General features: G+C 41.5%; 1 protein-coding gene across 7 annotated transcripts in view; it reads left to right on the top strand.

Annotated features, from left to right (window-relative positions):
- The window catches only part of MEGF11 (multiple EGF like domains 11), a 221,703-nt gene that overhangs the window by 148,685 nt on the left and 53,786 nt on the right, over positions 1 to 19,232 (top strand). For all 7 annotated transcript variants that reach the window (XM_069866561.1, XM_069866557.1, XM_069866560.1 and 4 more), the window contains 3 exons: positions 9,404 to 9,524; positions 11,122 to 11,285; positions 11,689 to 11,791. In XM_069866561.1, the coding sequence (XP_069722662.1) occupies positions 9,404 to 9,524; positions 11,122 to 11,285; positions 11,689 to 11,791 (388 nt within the window). The remainder of the gene's footprint in view (positions 1 to 9,403; positions 9,525 to 11,121; positions 11,286 to 11,688; positions 11,792 to 19,232) is intronic.

The raw sequence follows: 19,232 nt of genomic DNA, 5'->3' as shown, positions 1-19,232 counted from the left end.
CAGTGACTGCAGACAGTGTGTGTGGTGGGGAAGCTTAGGTTTCGGACTGTGCGTGGACATTGTCCATAGTTGTATAGTACAGCTCTCGAAGAATGCTAAAAGAAGGCTTGCAAATTATGCAATACTATTGGGATTGTCCAATATAAAGCTAGTAGCAAACGTGGGGAGAGGTTTGTGTTTCTGAATGACTGAGTAGGTTGACATTCAGCGTTCAAAAATGCAGAGTGATAGACAACAGGAAGATAATGTTAAGTAAACACACACAAGGTGAGTTCTGATTTAATTCCTGCCATGCAAGGAAAGAGATCAGGCAATCACAGTGGGTAGTTTTCTGAAAAACTCAAACGAGTACTTGGCAGCAGTCAAAAAACAAACAAACGCAGATAGAATAGTTAGAATGGTCAGGAAGAGAACAAAATAGGATGGAAAAAACGTTTTTCTAGTATTGTATAAACCTACAATATATCTAAATTTCACACTACTGCGTACAGTTTGGCTGATTCCTGCTTACAAAGGATATAATGGAAGTAGCAAATGGTGGCGAAGATAATCTTTTATATGGAATAGCTTCTGTACAAAAAGAGACTCAATAAGCTAGAACACAGCTCAGAAAACAGATGGCTAAGGAGGACACGATAGAGATGGAACTGTGCATGGTGCATAGAACATGAGTGGCTGGAATGGTTATTTACTATTTCTAATAACATGGGAACAAGGGGCAACCAATTAAATGATTGCACAGCAGGTTTAAAGACAAAGGTAGTGCTTTTCAGAGAATGCGTAATTAAATTGTGAAATGTCTCCCATAAAACGAGAATAAAAGTGTGATGATTTTGCTTAGAAAAAGGGTCATGGAGGGTAGATATGTGAGAGGTCTCTTACACCATGGGGAAAGGGGATGAAGAAATGCCTGATACCTATTTATCACAGTATAAGAAGTTTCCCAATTAAAAATTGGGCAGTGGATTTCAGGCAAACAAATAAAGAACCTTTGTATTCATAATTAAACTGTGGATCTTCTTGCAGAGGATGTCGTAGAGGCTAAAAGTATAAGTGATACTTGTTATTTCCTGCATTTGCTGATGTCCTTTTGGCAGAACTGTTCACTATCAGCCAGAGCCCCTATTTATTATTGCAAAAAAATCAGGTGGTCACAACTGTTCTACAAGGTAAATCTTGGACTGTACCACTCAGGCTACGTGGATGGAACAGAAACCATCTCTAATTTCCAGACAAAGATACTCCCATAAAATAGCTGGTGTAGAATTGTCATTGCCGGGTCTGAATACTCACTCTGAAGTAGCCTGTACTGCGTTGAAATGCTTCTGCCTATTTCCAAATGGCTTAGGCTCCTTTTAGCCACTGATCTGTTCTGCCCAGATTTGGGAGAGGAAATGATGGAACTGCACATAATGTGTTAAAACCTTTCCTTTACTGCAGGGAGAACTCCAATTTAGATGTCCATTTAAATAAAAAAAAAACAAACCAAAACCCAAACCAAACAGAGGAAAACTTCTTTTGTCTTTACCAGTCATACTCAAGAACTGCGATTATAGTATTTCAATATACTTGGCTGGCTTCTGTCCTACAGTTTGGACACAAGTAGCTTGTTGAGTACCTCATGAAGAGCACATGTACCAAGTCCAAACTTCTCAGGCATGTAAATACTTTCCACTGACTTGAAATAATTCACATTATGCTGGGGGCGTTTTATCTTTTGAGACAGTTAATTGTGATTTGTGATCAAAGTTGATTATTTGAGCCCCACAAATGTTTTACTCTTGATAGCTTCCCCAGAGTTAAGTTTAAAATTTTCTGAGAGTTTGTTCCTTGCCTCACCTGAGTGAATCTGAAGTGGCCCTATTCCAGATTTAAATTGCCTTAACTAAAGAGGACTCAGTTATTTGGCTGGCCCCATAATGTATATTAGTAATCCTACTGAGACAGGCATGATTGACCTGCCTTGATAGTGTATCTTCCCATTAACTAATCCCTACCCATGTATTGCAGATGTTTTCATTTCCACCTGAAGCATTGGCTACATAAACAATCTCCCCAGTTCCACTGTGAACACAATTAGGAGCTTGTTTTCACATCTTGCCCTTACGCCGCAGACTGCTGGGGCTGGCCAAGCCCTGCTCACCCATCCCATCTACCTGAACGCCCACCTCCACCGTGGTGTTTAAAGTGTGCGTGGCTATGTTGCTTGCACTCTGTTGCAGGCTTCCTGTGGGAGGCTGTCCTCTCAGGTGCGATGCGCCATCTTGTTGGATAAAATGTCCCAAGAAAATTATGTAGGAATTGGTTTATCCAGTCTAAATCCAATCTCCTATTTTTGGAGTGGTCCCTCCTGGTTTAATGTGTTTTGTGATATTTTGTTAGGTGAAAAGTGCTGACTGTATAAAAAACTCTTGTTCAGAGGTTGATGATCATCTTTTTTACTCTCCACACTACTTTCCTTGTGAATACATTTCATTATGTGATGCTGTATTCATTGCCTCACTGACACTAAAGTGCTCTGCAGTTAAAGCCTAAATACTAAACCAGGCAGATATTCAAGCGTTATAAAGTTAGTCTCAATTTCTTTGCCAGCAACAGTGCTCCACTGATTTATGGGAAGCAGGGCAGAGGGTGCTTACTCTTGCTTGCTCTCTTTATTGAGTTCTCTTTCCTTTTTTAATGCCCATATTTAGGTTGCTTGAACCTTAGGAGTGGATTTTTTTAATTGCACATAACTGACTGATATTGGACATATTTTTAGAGCAAACTTGAAAACTATTCTCTGGTGGTGAGGGGAATTAACAGTGCTCACTGACAGAAATCCAGCTCAGGTTTGCAGAGTTTTAGTATGCAAAATCCAATTCTTTTAATGCAATTTTTATTTGTATTTGTTTTCACTTGGTTTCCTAGAGGCAAAACCACAAAGCTGGAGTTTTCTGCCCTTATTCTTACAGAGTACTGCTCCACTTCATCATCTCTTTTATTGCATCAGAGCATTATTCCTTTGGGATATATGCAGCATGTTGGAGCAAAGGTGCTGGAGGACAGGAGAATGGTGAGATTCTGCACAACCTCCCCTTTAAAAGATGAGACCTGTCAGGCACGCACCGTGTCTGTTAGTTTGCCTGTGTGGGTTTACTGGACACGGATCATACGGTGCATTCATGTGGTAAAAACCCTCTCTGTGTCTGGAATGAGGGCATCAAGAACAGCCCCGCTACGATCAGTGTTGTCAGTGCCGCTCATCGCTCATCTCCGTTACTCCTTCCCATGACTTGGTGGGACAGAGACATATTTAGACCTGAGGGCCTGTGCCCTGGATTGCCAGTTTGAAAGAACCATGAGTCAATGTGCAGTGGCCGACTCCTTAGGTGCAGAGATCCTCACTGAGGGAGTACCATGTTATGCCAGTAGAAGCCTGTAGCAGGCCACAGCGAATTTATTTGGGGTTACAAATTAGGAATCCACAAAGTTCAGCCAAATTTAGTACAAACAGTTTGGTAGATGACAACCCATGGTTACTTTGTGGTGACTCTTCTCCTTTCACAATCAGTGCTCCCAGCTTTGCTTTTTCATAACAAAGGTTTTGGCTATAACCAGTAAAGCAAAATTAAATAGTGTTTAATGAAACACTGTAAGTACTTAACATTATTTTTAATAATTTTACTTACTAATCTCTTCATAAAAAATAAAATTTCCGTTCTGTTTGTGTGCATCTTTTGCTGAAGACTTTTGGTCAAACACCAAATGTCAGAATTATTACCAGGATGACTAATTTTGAACTTGGTATTTACTGCAAAATTTGCTGTATGAATTAGCATATTAGCGTGAATTCAGAGGTGAAATAAAATGATGACATCCATTTGTTGTATGTTTGTAAGTCCTTGTAAGAATATAGGAAGCGAAGCAGTAAGTTCTTCCCCCTTGCAAAGGCAGCAGTTGGTCCTTGTGGCATGGGCAGGTTTACAGTCTGCTCCGAGGGCCATAATGCCCCTGAGGTGCAGATTGGGGAAAGTTTTGCAGGTGTCTGTTGCAAGTGCTTTATGATATAATGTAAGACTTTGGCATTCAGGACTGCCAATGGTTGTGTCTTTGGACGAGTCATGAGCTGCAAAGTCGCTTTTTAAGCAGAAGAAAGCTCTTTCTCATCCTTTCCATCTTACCCCATCTTCTCTCATAAAAAGGGCAGAGGGAAAAGGAGACTGAATAAGGTCATCAGTGTTTTCATCGCGTTGTTTGAGATGTATACTAAACTCTAGCGGAGCTACATCATATAAAGTTAAAAGATGGGTAAAGGAACATCTGTCAGTTCTTAGTAACAGTGATTACCTGCAAACTGAACACTTGGCTTGTTTGGGGCACAAGATTCTTCCTCAACCTTGCTTCTGCATTTTGTCATGAGCACCAATAATAGCATCTGCAGGGAGTAATTAGTAACACCCAGAGGGGAAAGGGATTCTGCCAGAGGACATCATTATGTCTGGAAAACGAAAGATTCAGTATGGTAAGGTCACGAATAAATTGCTTGAGTCTAGGATGGAGGAGAAGACCTGTTAAAGTCCAAAGTTTCCTACTGCTGCTGCTATGAAAAGCGTGCTAATTTCCACTGGAACACCATTAGGGAAATTAGTTTGTTCTGACAGTTTGCGTTGCTGGATACCATATGTTTACCTTGAGGGAATATTTCTGGAGAATGACTTTGGGTTAATTGTAGATGTCACCATTAAATAAGTAAATATACAGAATTGTATCTGTGATCCGCATCAGTGCACAGACTCTGTGTACCAGCACACCGCTGTGCCACAGAATATGGGCACATATAAATAACATACCTTTATGTACTAAATCCGTACCAATCAGCTTATCTGGACACACAGATATCAGGTACAAACAGCACCCGCATTTTGTCTCTCTGATATGTTTATTGTTCCATATGTATGGCACTGCACCCTACCCTTCTTTCTACGTCACGCCTGCACTGTGAGCTCTGAGAACTGAGCATGGAGCTTCCCTGGCGCTGGTGCAGGCGTCACACCTCTGATTCATCTGGCACAAAAAAAGCTGAGGAGGGGGAGAGGGAGGAAATCAGAGACTGTGTTAACAGTCGCAAATTGATTGGAGTCACATTACAGATTACCAAAGGCTCGAATACTTTGCCTTTCGGGATTGTCAGTCCCTACTAAGAGGCTGAGCAGGAGTTGAGGATTTTCAGCACCTTAACAGATTAAACCTTAAGAACACTCAACCAAACCTGTCACATATGTCGTTATCATGCAAACTTAAGGCCAAGTTCAATAACAGCCCTGTTAGTCTTCTGCATTGCAGAGGCCTTGAAAAATTGATTTTCTGTTTTGCCACTGAGTTCAGTGGAACCAGATTTCAGCCCTCCAAGGCAAATTTATTCCTGTAGATTGTAGGTACTTCTGAAATTCTTAGTTTTATGTCCTTAAATAATCAAAATTTGAGACAGGCCAGGTATGGGTGCAGCCTTTGTCACTTGTTGTTGATCACTGTTGGGTTATTAACTCCCCTCACGGTCTGGGATACCCTTTGTCTTGCTTTGAAAATACTTAAATGTATTTAAATGGATTTAAAGGCCTGATCCAAAATGTACAGGAATAAATACAAATCTTTGTATTGAACACCAAAAAAAGGATTTCAAAGGGAGTTGGTCATTGTTTACAGCAGGAATGTATTTTTAACAGAAACAAGAAATCTAATCTGTTAGGGCAACATTAATCCAAGGAAAACAGTTTGTGAGTTGTCCAAAGCTTTTTAACACAGCTCACACCTAAGGCAGCAGAGTGGATTTGGGCTCTACTAATATTGTACAATAATAATTTTTGAGGAAGAAAATCTTTCCCTCTCTCTGAACAGAAACAAGACATATTATTGACTGTCATCCGGAAAGATGTATGTGCTGGCCTTCGTGAGTCTATTAATATTTGATGCTGATGGATGTGAGCTGGCAGCCTGAGTTATTAATGAGTTTGGTTCCTTGGTCCTAACGCTCAATACATGGGGGAGAATTAGCAATAACAAGAACTGTATGCCCAAACCTCTCATGGTGCTAGAAAGGTCTGTCATTTCATTTCAGCAACAATTAGTATTTCTGAAGCACTTAAAGGTGTGGAAGGTCATACAGGTGGTGTTAGTTGCATAGCTGACACCAGTCATTTCGATTCAGAGTTGACTTTTTAGGGTCTCTGGAGTCACAGATGCCCCACTTGTATCTTTGCTACATTGGGATGCTCCTATCAGATTTGGATTTCAAACAAAACAAGGCCCACTCCTGTCAGCTTCTGAGCAGCTGTGTGGAGATGTGGTCTATCTCAGAGACTGGGGGCTGGGAAGGTGGAATGCAAAGCAGAGGGCAGGAACATGCTGCTTCACACACAGTATAAGACATCTACTAAAGCTGGCCCTGATCCCACATCCTATAAAGGGAGTTTTCCCAGTGTTTATGTTAGCGTCAGATTTGACCCCTGAAATTAGGAAATTATACACTGGATATATTTCAGGGGTGTATTTTGATAACTGAGACTTCTAAGTGAAAACAATAAAGAAAATTAAGCCCTTTTGAAGGTTTGTGGTGTCCATATGGATCTTTCTGAGTTGGAAAATAGAGATGTAAAATACTAAGTTATTTATAGCTAAATTTCTTAATATAGCTTTAACATTTTCAGGGTAAGCGTTTGATTGAATTAACTACTCCTTCCTATCATGTACACCACATCTAGGCATTTCGCTACTCTCATTAACCTCCCGATCTTAATAGAAGAAAGAATAATCAACATAAGGAGCGCAGCTGTTGATTAATTTGCTAAATAGGATAGGAATATAAAGTACTATATTGCAAGAGGGAAGATTCAATACACAACATTTGAAATCAGTTTAATAGAATATATAACTCATTAACCACTGGATAGACGTGTGCTGTGGCATTATTCACTTGGGCAGGTGATGAGATGCAGCTGGAATTTACATATCTTTAATGGCACCTGAATGCATTTAGTTTGGTAGGTCATCCTACCAAATCAAGTTCAAAATGTTAATAATGGAGTGTGCATTTATAATTAATAAAATCTTACAGCCAGTGCTATAGTTCAAGTGTATTTTCCTCTTATGTAATTAAGAAGTTAAGTGTGTTTGGCAGTTGTCACTCAGAGAGCTCTGAAGGTCTTGCTCATGAAACCGGGAGACAGAAATCTCATTAAGCCAGTTATGGTTTGTTTGCAAAGTAAGTGTGGGTAAGGTGGACAGCCAGAATGACCAACCTCTGTTACTCCATAAAGTGTAGTATATTAAAGTGAACGCCAAAACTCAATGGCATATTGAATAAAGATGAAACTGCCTCCTGTTTAGCTTATGTATATACCTTTCCTTTATGATACCCAAAGCGTCTGTGTCTCCACATAGGAGTACAGAAAGCCAGTGCATCCACACCAGCCTGTTCGCCAACAGCCAGGGAGAACATATGCATAAAGTGAGTTGTTCTGCAGTCATGGGAGTCAGCTGAGGAACTGGAAACAAACCTTCTGCTTCCTCCCATGGCCCAGATGCTGCTTTAGTTAATCTGGTTCCCAAGGGGGTATTGTAGCTCTGCATCATTCTGTACTTTCGTATCCAAAGGAATTTTTTTTTACTTCTAGATCCCTAGCTTAAATCCAGATAAGGTCAGTTGTCATAGAGATTATTAGCAGTACCAGCAGTTCTGTGTTGTACATTAAATGCGTTGGGAGTTTCATTCACACAAGATACAACTTTCTAAGTGGCACTAATTGGCTGTCTAATTGTCAGGCACAGGATTGATTAGGTGTGGAGTGTGAGTGCCCCTCTGCCATCCTGCTTGTCTCTGGGTTCCTATAGCTCATTCTGTAGCCATGCTGTCAGGGTAATGAGGGGCAGCATGCTTTGGATTTTCTGGCTGTCAAGACACCACCTTTTACTGCCAGGCCTTTTCAGAGGGACTTGTTTTACTCCATCAAGGTCAAAGATAGCATCTTTTACAAACGCTGCTTTCACTCAAAAGTCAGAGGCTTGTAGGATTTACTACTGAGCAGTGTGTATTTTAACTCTTTCTTTTACTTCCCCCTAAACAAAAGTTTTTAGTATGAAATTTGGTGAGTCATATTGGTGCTAGGCAGAACTGCTACAGCAAGCATATGGGACTTATGGTGCTCAGAAATCTGTTTATATTTCTTTTTACTGTCTCAGTGTCTGATGCTGTGATATGCAGGCTCCTGGAGTTACTTGACATGGCATAGGGAAGCTGACATTTTGTGCACTTATCTCCTGACAAATAGATCCTCCTATCAAACAGTGATGCCTCTCACCTGCAAAAATACATTTTGACCAATATCTTTTCCCCTGAGCAATGGTATAGGTCACACTGTGCAGTGTAGTTACGATTTAACTTTGGAGCAGGATAGCTTGCTCTGACACAGAACTGAATTATTAAAGCTTGACTCACTGAAGAAGTAAATTTAGGAGCTAATTTGTGATGTGGAAGCCAGGACTGCACATAGAATAAAAAGGAGCAAAAATACCGTGTATATGCTAACATATCTAAGTCTGACTGTGGGACTCAGTAAGTAGGTTTAAAGGACTTGTGCTCACATTTTAATTCCCTTGTTGTATCAGGTGAACAATATTAGTAACACCGTGTCTCTCCTTTTAGCCACACAAGCTAACCAGTACATATAGTGTACCCTAATTTATTGTTGAATAATCTGTATTTCTGTAAGATACGACTAGTTTCTCCCTTTTCCCTCACTTTCCCTACACCTAAAGCAGCAATAGGACAGATCTTCTCTGTGTTCTGCATTGAGAGCCTCCTCTTTCTGACATGAACATCACTTCTTGTTCAGCGTTATTCCAAAAGTCACAATCTCATGCAAATTAACTGAAAGCAAATGCAGGTACCAACTGTGCATCAAAAATATCTAATGCACCTGCCATGTAGCTTTCCCCTCTGCCAGTCTGTGGAAGATGAGCATGTACAAGACCCTGTAGCTTTTTAACTACCCTGTTCTTAGAATATGTTTTCCAAGAAATGCAGAGCAGTCTTTGCACAGTTTCAGACTGTATGTTTTGTGATTAGCATTTTGTAAGTGATGTTTTGCTTAATGATCTAACATCTGCTCTAGGAGGTTTGGGTTTGTAACTTCCCCACCTCCTGCTGAATGAATGCCAGAAACTTGTCCCTTTCCTCCAAGTCAATCAAAGCACTAATTGCATCATAATCATGGGAAGCAGCAGTGACTGCTCAAGTGCTGAAGACTCAGCAATCAACTCATAACACTCTGTTCACTGTTTTGAAAGAGAAAGCCTCCCTGTGCAGAGATGGGAATTTCCTGCAATTCAGATTTCTTTAGCTGACTCTGACTTTTTTGGTTTGCAGGGAGATGACTGCACCGTTACCTGCATGGCAGGAACCTATGGAACCAATTGCTCATCAGTTTGTAATTGCAGAAATGATGGTGCGTGTTCCCCTGTGGATGGTCTGTGCTATTGCAAAGAAGGTAAACAAAATTCAGATCTAACAGTTGTCTGCAATTTGGCATCAATGCTTCTCCCCTTTTGAAGTGGCACAGCTGTGCAGTCAGTAGCTCCACTATTTCCTTGTGCCTGTCGGTGATTCAACAGTCTGCCCCAGTGTCAAACCTCAACAGGAGCTGGACTGTATGTTTTGTCTGTGCCCTGAACAGAGGCTGGACTCAACTGCTGTGCTGCAAGAACAGGTCACAGTACTAAGTGTGCTGGCATAGCCACGGCTTCTCTCCAGGGGAATGCAAAGCAATCCCCAGACTCTTGGATTTTTCTCTCAATCACTTTGCTGCCCCTTTTCTCCCGAACTCAAAAGCCCCTGTTCTCCCCTCTGTGCCTGTAGTGATGCAACTGGACCAGGCAGCTTCTTGCCCATGTTTTCCTTAGCCCATTGCACTGGGCTGTGCCCAGTCTGGTTGTCCTCACCAGATCCCATCCTTATCCACAGACTGCCTGCCTGTCTCCACCTTGGACTCGGATATCTGACTCCCGTAGGCTTTCTTGTTGGTGTGAGCTCCAAGCTGATCGCAGCTGCCAAGCCTATGCTTGGGACTGTGGGGTGGGCTCTGGCTGTCCGCTGTTGTTGCCTTGCTCAGCTCCCAGTCCACGCTGTGCTCTGACACCATGCCACTCAAGCCATGTGCAGGTAACCTCTGTCCTGTGAGCTGGCACGGGATTGCAGGGTGTGGCTGTCCTTTAAGCGGTGAAACAAGAGGTCTTGCTTCCTCCAGAGACTGTCTGCAAGACTAACCTCTTTTCTTCCTACATGTCCCTAATTCCCTTATGTGCCTGCTTGTTAGTGTATCCCGTGGATCCAGTAATCACCTGAGAAATCTTGTACCGCTCCATAGCTCAGTACCTCTTACGCTTCCTGTGTTGCAGTGCCTTCCCCAAGAGTACCAGAATGAGCTATGCCTGTATGGCATACATAAGCCCTAAAACAGAAGTGAGGCAAATAACAATAAAATCTGGCATTTCAAAGATGAATTAATGGATCACTGTAGAACCCCATTTAATGAGGGTGTATAAACCATGAGTTACTGCTCAACTCCATTACATACAGGTGCAGTGTAATGAAAGCCATTGTGCGGCTGGTAGTTAAGATTTGAGCCTTAATGGTTTGAAATGATGGCCTTGGTCTTTTTTTAGGGGGTGTAATAGCTTCTTTAGATTAAAGAGCATTCTAAAAAAAAATATGAGGGAAGAAACAGGCTGCATCAAATGGCAAGTCTCTTGCATTCTCACTGATAAGCATGTCCCAGACAGTACTGCACTCTTGCGCTGCCTGAGCAGTTCCCAGAGAGGCATCAGAGACCTTCATGTGGTAAAGAGCCAACACAGTGTTACCTGTATCGCCCTTCTGTATCTATAGATGCTGGTGTATGAAGTTGGGAGATCATAATTAAAGGGTTCATCTTTGACTCCAAGATGGTCTTGATTTACATTAAGATCAGGAGGAAACTGGTCCTAGAATCAAAGAGCTTCAGTTTGCAAGCTGATTTTCTTGCTGTCTCTACCTTGCTTTTTTCATGGAAGCATCCCAAATGCTGTCTCTCTTCTATGTTTCTTTAGGGTGGCAAGGAGTGGATTGCTCTATTCCATGTTCAAGCGGAAGCTGGGGTCTTAACTGTAACCAGACATGTTATTGCACGAATGGAGCAGCCTGCAGGCCAGCTGACGGCTTTTGTCTCTGCTCCCCTGGATGGCAAGGGGAATACTGCGACCAGCCATGTCCTGTAAGAATGACTGGGCAGGGCTTGCATCCCCTTTAAAGCTGTAGTCCCCATAGCCCTTGTAAAAGTACAGTAGATCAGCATCTCATTTTGTCTATGGATATCTGAGGAAAATCATGTGCAGAAGACAGATTGGGGTTCTAGCAGTCAAGTAGATGTATTATACTTTGCATTATATTTTATCAGAGCTATTGCTGTGTTATCCGCATTTTCTTGAACATCATTTTTTAAAGTGACTCCTCATTTGTTCTATATAGAAGTGTTAGGCACTGAGTTGTTTCTATCTTCTCTGTGTGTTAATTTAAAAAATGCGACTCAGCATTAAGAAGGACATGATAGAAGATTTTGCACATTTTAGAACAAAAAACTGATTACTGAGAGACTTTTTTATTTCCATTTTTGGAAGGATGGAACATATGGTCTTAATTGCAGTGAACGCTGTGACTGTAGCCATGCAGATGGGTGTGATCCTATAACTGGTTACTGCTGCTGTCTCGCAGGCTGGACAGGTAAAATTTGCTATTACTTTTGTAAACCTTTGGGGTTTTGTTGTTTGGGGGCAAGCTTGGGGGTCTTTGGTGGATTGTTTTGCTTTGCTGTTACAACAGTTATAGCACTGGATTTGTGACTGTGAACTTTTAAATAAGAGATTGAGACGATCAGCTGAACTTACCCGTATTTAAATCACACATGATGGTGACAGTAACTGACATTCATTGAATTTATATTCAGATTAGTTGAAGATGGCTCCAGACCCAGAGCCAGATGTAGCCTTCTGTAAATAGAATCCTCAGGAGGTATGCAGATCATCTGGAAATCCTGCAGAGTTTTTCTCCTTGAAAGGAGATCGTAGGACCATGATGCATTGAGATCATATAGAATAGTTTGAGTTGGAAGGGACCTTAAAGATCATCTAGTTCCAACCACCCAGCCATGGGCAGGGACACGTCCCTCTAGATCAGGGATGCAAGTAGGCTGTTTCTAAAGGCTGAATCATTACAGCTGCTCCATCATACAAACACTGGTTTTGTCACAAAATGCATTTATGCCTCTTTCCCATGCTTCTTATCACATGGAAGGGGCATTACAGAGAGCAGGTTAATGCTGGTTTGACAAAGAGTTCTTGTGGTTACACAGAGGCAGAGAGAAACGTTCAGTGAAGCCGGAGGGTCCAGGTTGGAGATATCAGTACAGTCAGACCTGCACTTGACTCCACACTGATACATCCCTTTGCCAGTTTTCAACAGTGAACATAACAGCAGTGGGGGGCAGATTACTGACCCAACCACTATTTCAAACTTGGCTGACTAAAATACTGGTTAATCTCCCTCAGGCCTCTGTAGAGGACTTGGAGAAATAAACTGATATTCTTGAGCAAAACTGCAGAACCACCAGCAGCACTGACAATCAAAATGCATTTATATTAACAGCAATTAATTTGGAAAAGTTAATTGTTTTTCAAACAAGTTGGAAGAATGTATAGAGCAAGGCAGGCTGGTCAGGCACCATCTCGGGTACTGTCACCTAACCCCGTCCTTTATGCCTTAAACCAATGCATGCCTTTTGTTTCTGATGGAGAGGTCATCACCACAGCAGCTTAGCTCCTAGAAGTGTGAATCAAAAGCAATGAAATTATGCCTAGGATGTACAGTGGAAAAGGGTCTTTAGGAGTGAAATAAAATGCAGGAAGTGGAAGTTAGACACACTGCTTACAATGAAGCTACTTTTCCAAGATACTGGGCATACATCCCTGGAAAGGGCATTTTTCCCATAAGAAAATCCATTTTATAAGCTCAATAATATCCCCTCCACCACCTTGCATTCTTCACTCACTGGACTGCATTCATCTTTCTTTGAGCTTCTTTACCATCAATATATCCATATGTCAGGCTTTAAAACTCTGCTGTGCATTATTGATGATCTGCAGAGAAATAGTCAGTGGGCTTTCCTGTGGCCATTATGGGTTTCATCACGGGAGAAAATGTTTTTTAAAAGCACAGTAAATTAAAGAGATATATTTATATGCGCTTACTCTAAAAGTTTATTGCACGTCTTTCTGGATGTAGCATTCAAGAGGAAACTGCAGAAAATGGACTTTGCAGACAGTAAGATGTGGCTTTTTTCAAAGGTATTTGCAACCAATACTTGATTCTTACTCCCATGCACTGTAACTGTTCATCAAATGCAGGTAGAAATTGCTCCAAGTAAAGCTCAGAACAATTTCTGTGGTATGCTTCTTTGTTTGATTTCCGTATAAGGCAAAATAAATGTGTATTAATTTGCTGGGGACTTACTGCAAACTAAGCACTTTATCCTTCAGTGTGTCTCTGTGGTTCTGGATCACATTTCAGGGTGGAAAATACTATGTTAGTATTTGAGACCAGGTTAGAGTTGAGATGTTGACAGGGCCATGTGAGGTTTGCAGTGGAAATGTTGGTAGACAGAGCCAACGTGTGTTTCATCAATTCTGCATCCAATGTTTTTTCCTCTTGGCTTAGCACCAGACACAAGGATAAATTCTGCTCGTACTAGTTTGAAAGTATGTAATTTAAGAAACTCTTCAGCTAGATAATGATATTTTCATATTAAGGAGTATGGCATCAGTGAAAGATTAATCTTATCTGTAGTTGTTGTGAACTGGGCCATGATGTGTATTGCAGCGCATTTTGTAAATATGATGTGATAAATAATTCAAGCTTAAATTTTTGCTTTCTGAACTTGGTATTAATTAGGCATGGCCTGAAAAAGATCAGAAAAGTTCAGGATCATGGGACATCTGAAAGTTTTCCTACCCACTCACACCAGACAGAGAATTCATGCAGCTTTCTGATCCTAATAGCCACGAAACTTCATCTGAAACAGCATATTCTGTATGTTCATCGCACATGTGGGACTCCCTCTTGATATCAGTGTTCTATGTAAAGATCAAGGGGAAGATTGAACCCATTTTCTTTAAAGAGGTTTTCAAGATGTTACTGGTATAAACCTTCAGAGACTGATGGATAGTAGGAGCATGGAGGAAAACTGGAGAAGAAAGAAAAAAGGTATGTAAAGAGTAGCATGCAATGCAAGTTAATGGCAGTCTACCATCCTTTTGTTATATTATGACTGCCACTCATCAAGACTTATTCAGGACGGTGCCCTTCTGTGTGTGCCAGCTGGGGGAAGGTAATTTTTGGGACCTGAGTGTACCTGGCAGAGGTGAGGATGATGAAGAGATTCCCATATATCAACCAGGAGGTCAAAAAGCTGTGCTAACCAGCTATATGCTTAAATAAGCACACTGGCAACAAGCTGCTTAGAAACAGGCATATACCATTTTCATTAAATCCAGTTGGGAATTGAAGGCAGGATTTAGATCAGATCTAAAGATTGTTGCACCCTGTCATTGTTGCTGAAAATTACCCAGCTAGGTACACAGGCACACTGTATCACAAACAGATTTGTAGATAGCGTGGCAAGCATAATATTTGTACATAAAAGGCAAAAAACACATCGGCAAAAGGCTCTCATGTGGTACAAGCAAAGCAAAACTTATTCAAATGTGGACCAAAATCAGATCTGTGATCTCCTTGCACAATTCCTCCACACGATGGAATCTCAGATACAATTAGGACTTAGCATTCTAAGTGTGTGGAGTTCTCCAGGTTGCACCAGTAGTGCATTTGCGTAACCTCACGTTTAGAAATGTTACCCTTGAAATCAAAAGAAGATGTGTTCATACATCTAGGTTAGAAAGGAGAAGTGTAGCCTCCAGCAAGGTCAAGTCTGGACTGATTACACTGATTGTTTTCTAAAGATTACTAAGGGTCTCTCTTACTCCAGATCTGCCTTGTATTTTGGAAGCATACCACTTCTGTGCTTGCAGTTCTATGTCTGCACATATGTGTGCACACATGCTTTAAAGCTCCCAACATATTAGTGATTTGTGGAAGAGGTGATATTTTGTGCACATGCAGGTTGAAAGGTAAATGCTTGAAAATTGAGTGCTGCAGTACTAATTGAATTTGGTTAATTAGGGATCTTGCACACACTGAGTCCTCAGAGACAAAGGAAGCACAGAAAATCTGCTTGGTGGAGCGTTTCCTGGAACTCCTTTGCAAGTGAAGAGGCCCTAGAGGAGAAGGTGTCGGTCTCATCTCACCCAGATACAACTTCTCATGGATGCTCAGTGATAGTCATGTGGTTGTAGGTTTCAGTTAGGCTCCTCTTACTTAATAAATAACCGGAAACTGGACAGAAAACGTCTGGCTGCCCTGGTAGGCTGCTGAGTGCGTCAGAAGCTAGGGAAATCATGGGGAGGAAATGTTCCTTTTTTAAGTGCAATGCTGCATGGCTCTGGAAAGCACAGCTCCAGCCAATCCATTTGGATTTTGCAAGCTGAACTGCAAGTCCATCAGCCTGGCCCTCTCTCCCCAAGCTGGCTGCTGGCAGCATGTTTCATACCAGAAATAGCTTTGTCAGAGACACCAGCGTTATCTGTTACTACATAGCCTTTAGTTGCTTAACTAAGTACAACCCTCAATAATTAAACCAGCCATAACTGCTGGTCTGTCTGCTGATTTCTGGCAGTGCTCCCTTTGTGCCTGACCCTGGGAAACCAGACACAGCCCTTGCTCCTCCTGTCTCTCAGATCCTAGTCCCTCCGTTTTCACAGTCAGACATCCCACTCGCAAACAAATTACAGAAAGGAAAGCCACAGGCCTGGCTGATATTCACAGCGAGCTCATTTCTTCCCTGTAATGAGTCCATGTGCTTCAAGTTAATTGTGGCAGCATGTATTTTGCTAACCTTTCAGATATTTCAGTGGGATTAAAAAGGAAACAATCTGCAGGGAGGTATATTCCCTTCCTGTAAATGCTAAGGTCAGTTGAAATCCTATTTATCTGAATTCCTTTAATCAGAAATGCTGTCTTAGCCGAATCTTGGTTCTGTCTTTCCTTTTTTTTTATATCAGTCTCTGTTTTTTATGGAACACTGCAGTTGTGATGCTATCACAATTATCCAGTGAACTCATGTACTCAGTAGCTTTTCCAAATATCTGAAGATGAAGTTTATTTGGTAGATTTTAAAAACCCAAAGGCATGTGGGGAAAATGGGATGCTACAGTAGATGTAAGGTGGAAAATACAGAACTGTGCATCCCATTGTTAATTATAAAAGAACTCCGGATAGATCTCCCATATTTAATCAAGACAGCAAATACAGATATGAAAATGATACATGGTGGTAAGGAAGAAACATCTTGTTATTGTGTTAGTGCTTTTCACCTTCAGGCTTCATTCACATTTCCTCCCTTTTTGCTGTTACATCCAGGAAATCACAATATATATTTCACTTTCCTTTAAAACCTCAGTAGCTTTCCTACGTGGCCAGCAACATAAGCACCCTTAAGCACCCTTAGCAAGTTTGCAGACGACACTAAGCTGGGTGGAAGTGCTGATCTGCTGGAGGGTAGGGAGGCTCTGCAAAGGGATCTGAACAGTCTGGACCACTGGGCTGAGTCCAATGGCATGAGGTTTAACAAGGCCAAATACCGGGTCCTGCACTTGGGGCACAACAACCCTATGCAGTGCAACAGACTAGGAGAAGCCTGTCTAGAAAGCTGCCTGGAGGAGAGGGACCTGGGGGTGTTGATTGACAGCCGACTGAACATGAGCCAGCAGTGGCCAATGGCATCTTGACTTGTATCAGAAACGGTGTGACCAGCAGGTCCAGGGAGGTTATTCTCCCTCTGTACTCGGCACTGGTGAGACTGCTCCTCGAATCCTGTGTTCAGTTCTGGGCCCCTCACCACAAGAAGGATGTTGAGGCTCTGGAACGAGTCCAGAGAAGAGCCACAAAGCTGGTGAAGGGGCTGGAGAACAGGCCTTATGAGGAGCGGCTGAGAGAGCTGGGGTTGTTTAGCCTGGAGAAGAGGAGGTTGAGGGGAGACCTCATTGCTCTCTATAACTACCTGAAAGGAGGTTGTAGAGAGGAGGGTGCTGGCATCTTCTCCCAAGTGACGGGGGACAGGACAAGAGGGAATGGCCTCAAGCTCCGCCAGGGGAGGTTTAGGCTGGACGTTAGGAAAAAATTTTTCACAGAAAGGGTCATTGAGCACTGGAACAGGCTGCCCAGGGAGGTGGTTGAGTCACCTTCCCTGGAGGGGTTTAAAGCCCGGGTGGACGAGGTGCTAAGGGGCATGGTTTAGTGTTTGATAGGAATGGTTGGACTCAATGATCCGTTGGGTCTCTTCCAAGCTGGTGATTCTATGATTCTATGATTCTATAAACCCTAATTGTCTCTTATCCTGTCCAGAAATATTGTACAGTGGCTGTGGCAGTCTGAAGTCGGAGGGGTTTCCATGAGTGATTGTGTAAGGGAGTTGATGGGGTCAGGAAGTGTCGGCTGGTCACAGATAACGGGAACTCTGAGGAATGAGACTTCGCCTTTGTGTGAATTTGCAGGCTGCAAGTGACATCCACACTGTCACTCAAACACAGAAACGTGTTTCTTCCCTCCTGTGGACACATTAATTCAGGAAAACTGATAAGCCTGGCACTCAAGGGAAGGCCTTTTTGAATTTTAAAGAAACAGTGACCACTTTGACGTGGAGCTCTAAGGTATTTTTAACTTCAGTGTTTCTAAGTCCTTTGCAAGAAGGTGATATAGCTTTGAAGAAAAAAAAAAAATTCCATTTGGCTTTCCATAACATTTGTTTTGTTTGTATTAATATGACTTTTCTTCCATTGCAGCAATATCCAGTTTATAATCTCAGGGCCAGATCCTGTCCTCAGCTGTACTAGGTTGAAGCCAAAATAATTCCATTGTCATTAACAGATGAACTCCAAGAGCACACTGAGATCATTGGCTTTTCTACACTTCTTTAAAACCAGAACATATCTAGGACTTGTTTTATGCATCTATAGGTTTTTAGAATTCATAATGTTGTGGATTGGCTTTATTTTTCCGTAACAGATTGTTTGGTATTCTTTTGGTTTTGAATCCAAAGCCTAAACTATCAGATTGGAGCAGTTGTAAGTTCCTATTAAGCATGCATTTTCTAGATGTCTAAAAGGATGCATTTTAGCCTCCCTTCTGGCCTCTGCCTCTCAAACGTGAAATACTTTTGTATGTGAAAAGGTATGCTTACTCTCTGGGTTCAACAAGTGCCCTTTAGTCTATGTATGTAACATAAGCTTATTAGAAATTAGCTTTAATTTTTCATTGACTTAATTTCAAGTGAGTTGATAAGATTTTAATGTCAGGCTGTGTGCTTAAAAATTCTCTCTTTGACAGGAACCTTTAAGTATGGTTCCTGCTGATATAGGGCTAATTTTCACAAATATGAATTATGAAATTATATCAAAGACTTCATTGATGTCCTAACATTAATTATGTCTGTGAATTCCTTGGCAGATATCTAGGGGACTCCAGATTCTCATCTAAATGAGGTTTAGTTGTGTTTGTCCTGGGCTAGATTTAGTATGTATTTCACCTTTCCTGAAATCAATTGGATTTTTGCCACTTATTCAGTGGGAGTTGGATCAGACCCTTAGACTATAATTAGAATCTGCAGTAAGCGTACTGCTAAACTTGCATGCAAATGATTGCAGTATTAGTCTTATAAACATAGAAGAGATATGAGTTCATTTCTCTTGGTATTTATTTTTTGTTTTATTTTCAATTATTAAAGGACAGCTTTTAAATTTATGTGAAAAGATATGATTTGGGTGGCATCCTGGATTATGCTAATTTAATGGGTTCTAAAAAATGAAACTTGATGGTAGAGATATTCAGCTGTTTTCTATGTTAATATGGAGGCATTCTATATATAAGCTTGGCTGGGTGTACAATGTGATCACCTATAAATAAATGTGGGCAAGATGTGGTGAAAAATTATTCGTGAACATCTGAGCAGACTAAATACTGGATGCTGCCTTGCTGTGTGTGGAAGAAGGGAAAGGAA

This window comes from Phaenicophaeus curvirostris, chromosome 12 (genome assembly GCF_032191515.1).
Source record: "Phaenicophaeus curvirostris isolate KB17595 chromosome 12, BPBGC_Pcur_1.0, whole genome shotgun sequence".
NCBI classification, from domain to species: domain Eukaryota; kingdom Metazoa; phylum Chordata; class Aves; order Cuculiformes; family Cuculidae; genus Phaenicophaeus; species Phaenicophaeus curvirostris.
The sequence above is the reverse complement of the archived record's forward strand: the minus strand, read 5'-3'. Positions and strand labels throughout refer to the sequence as shown.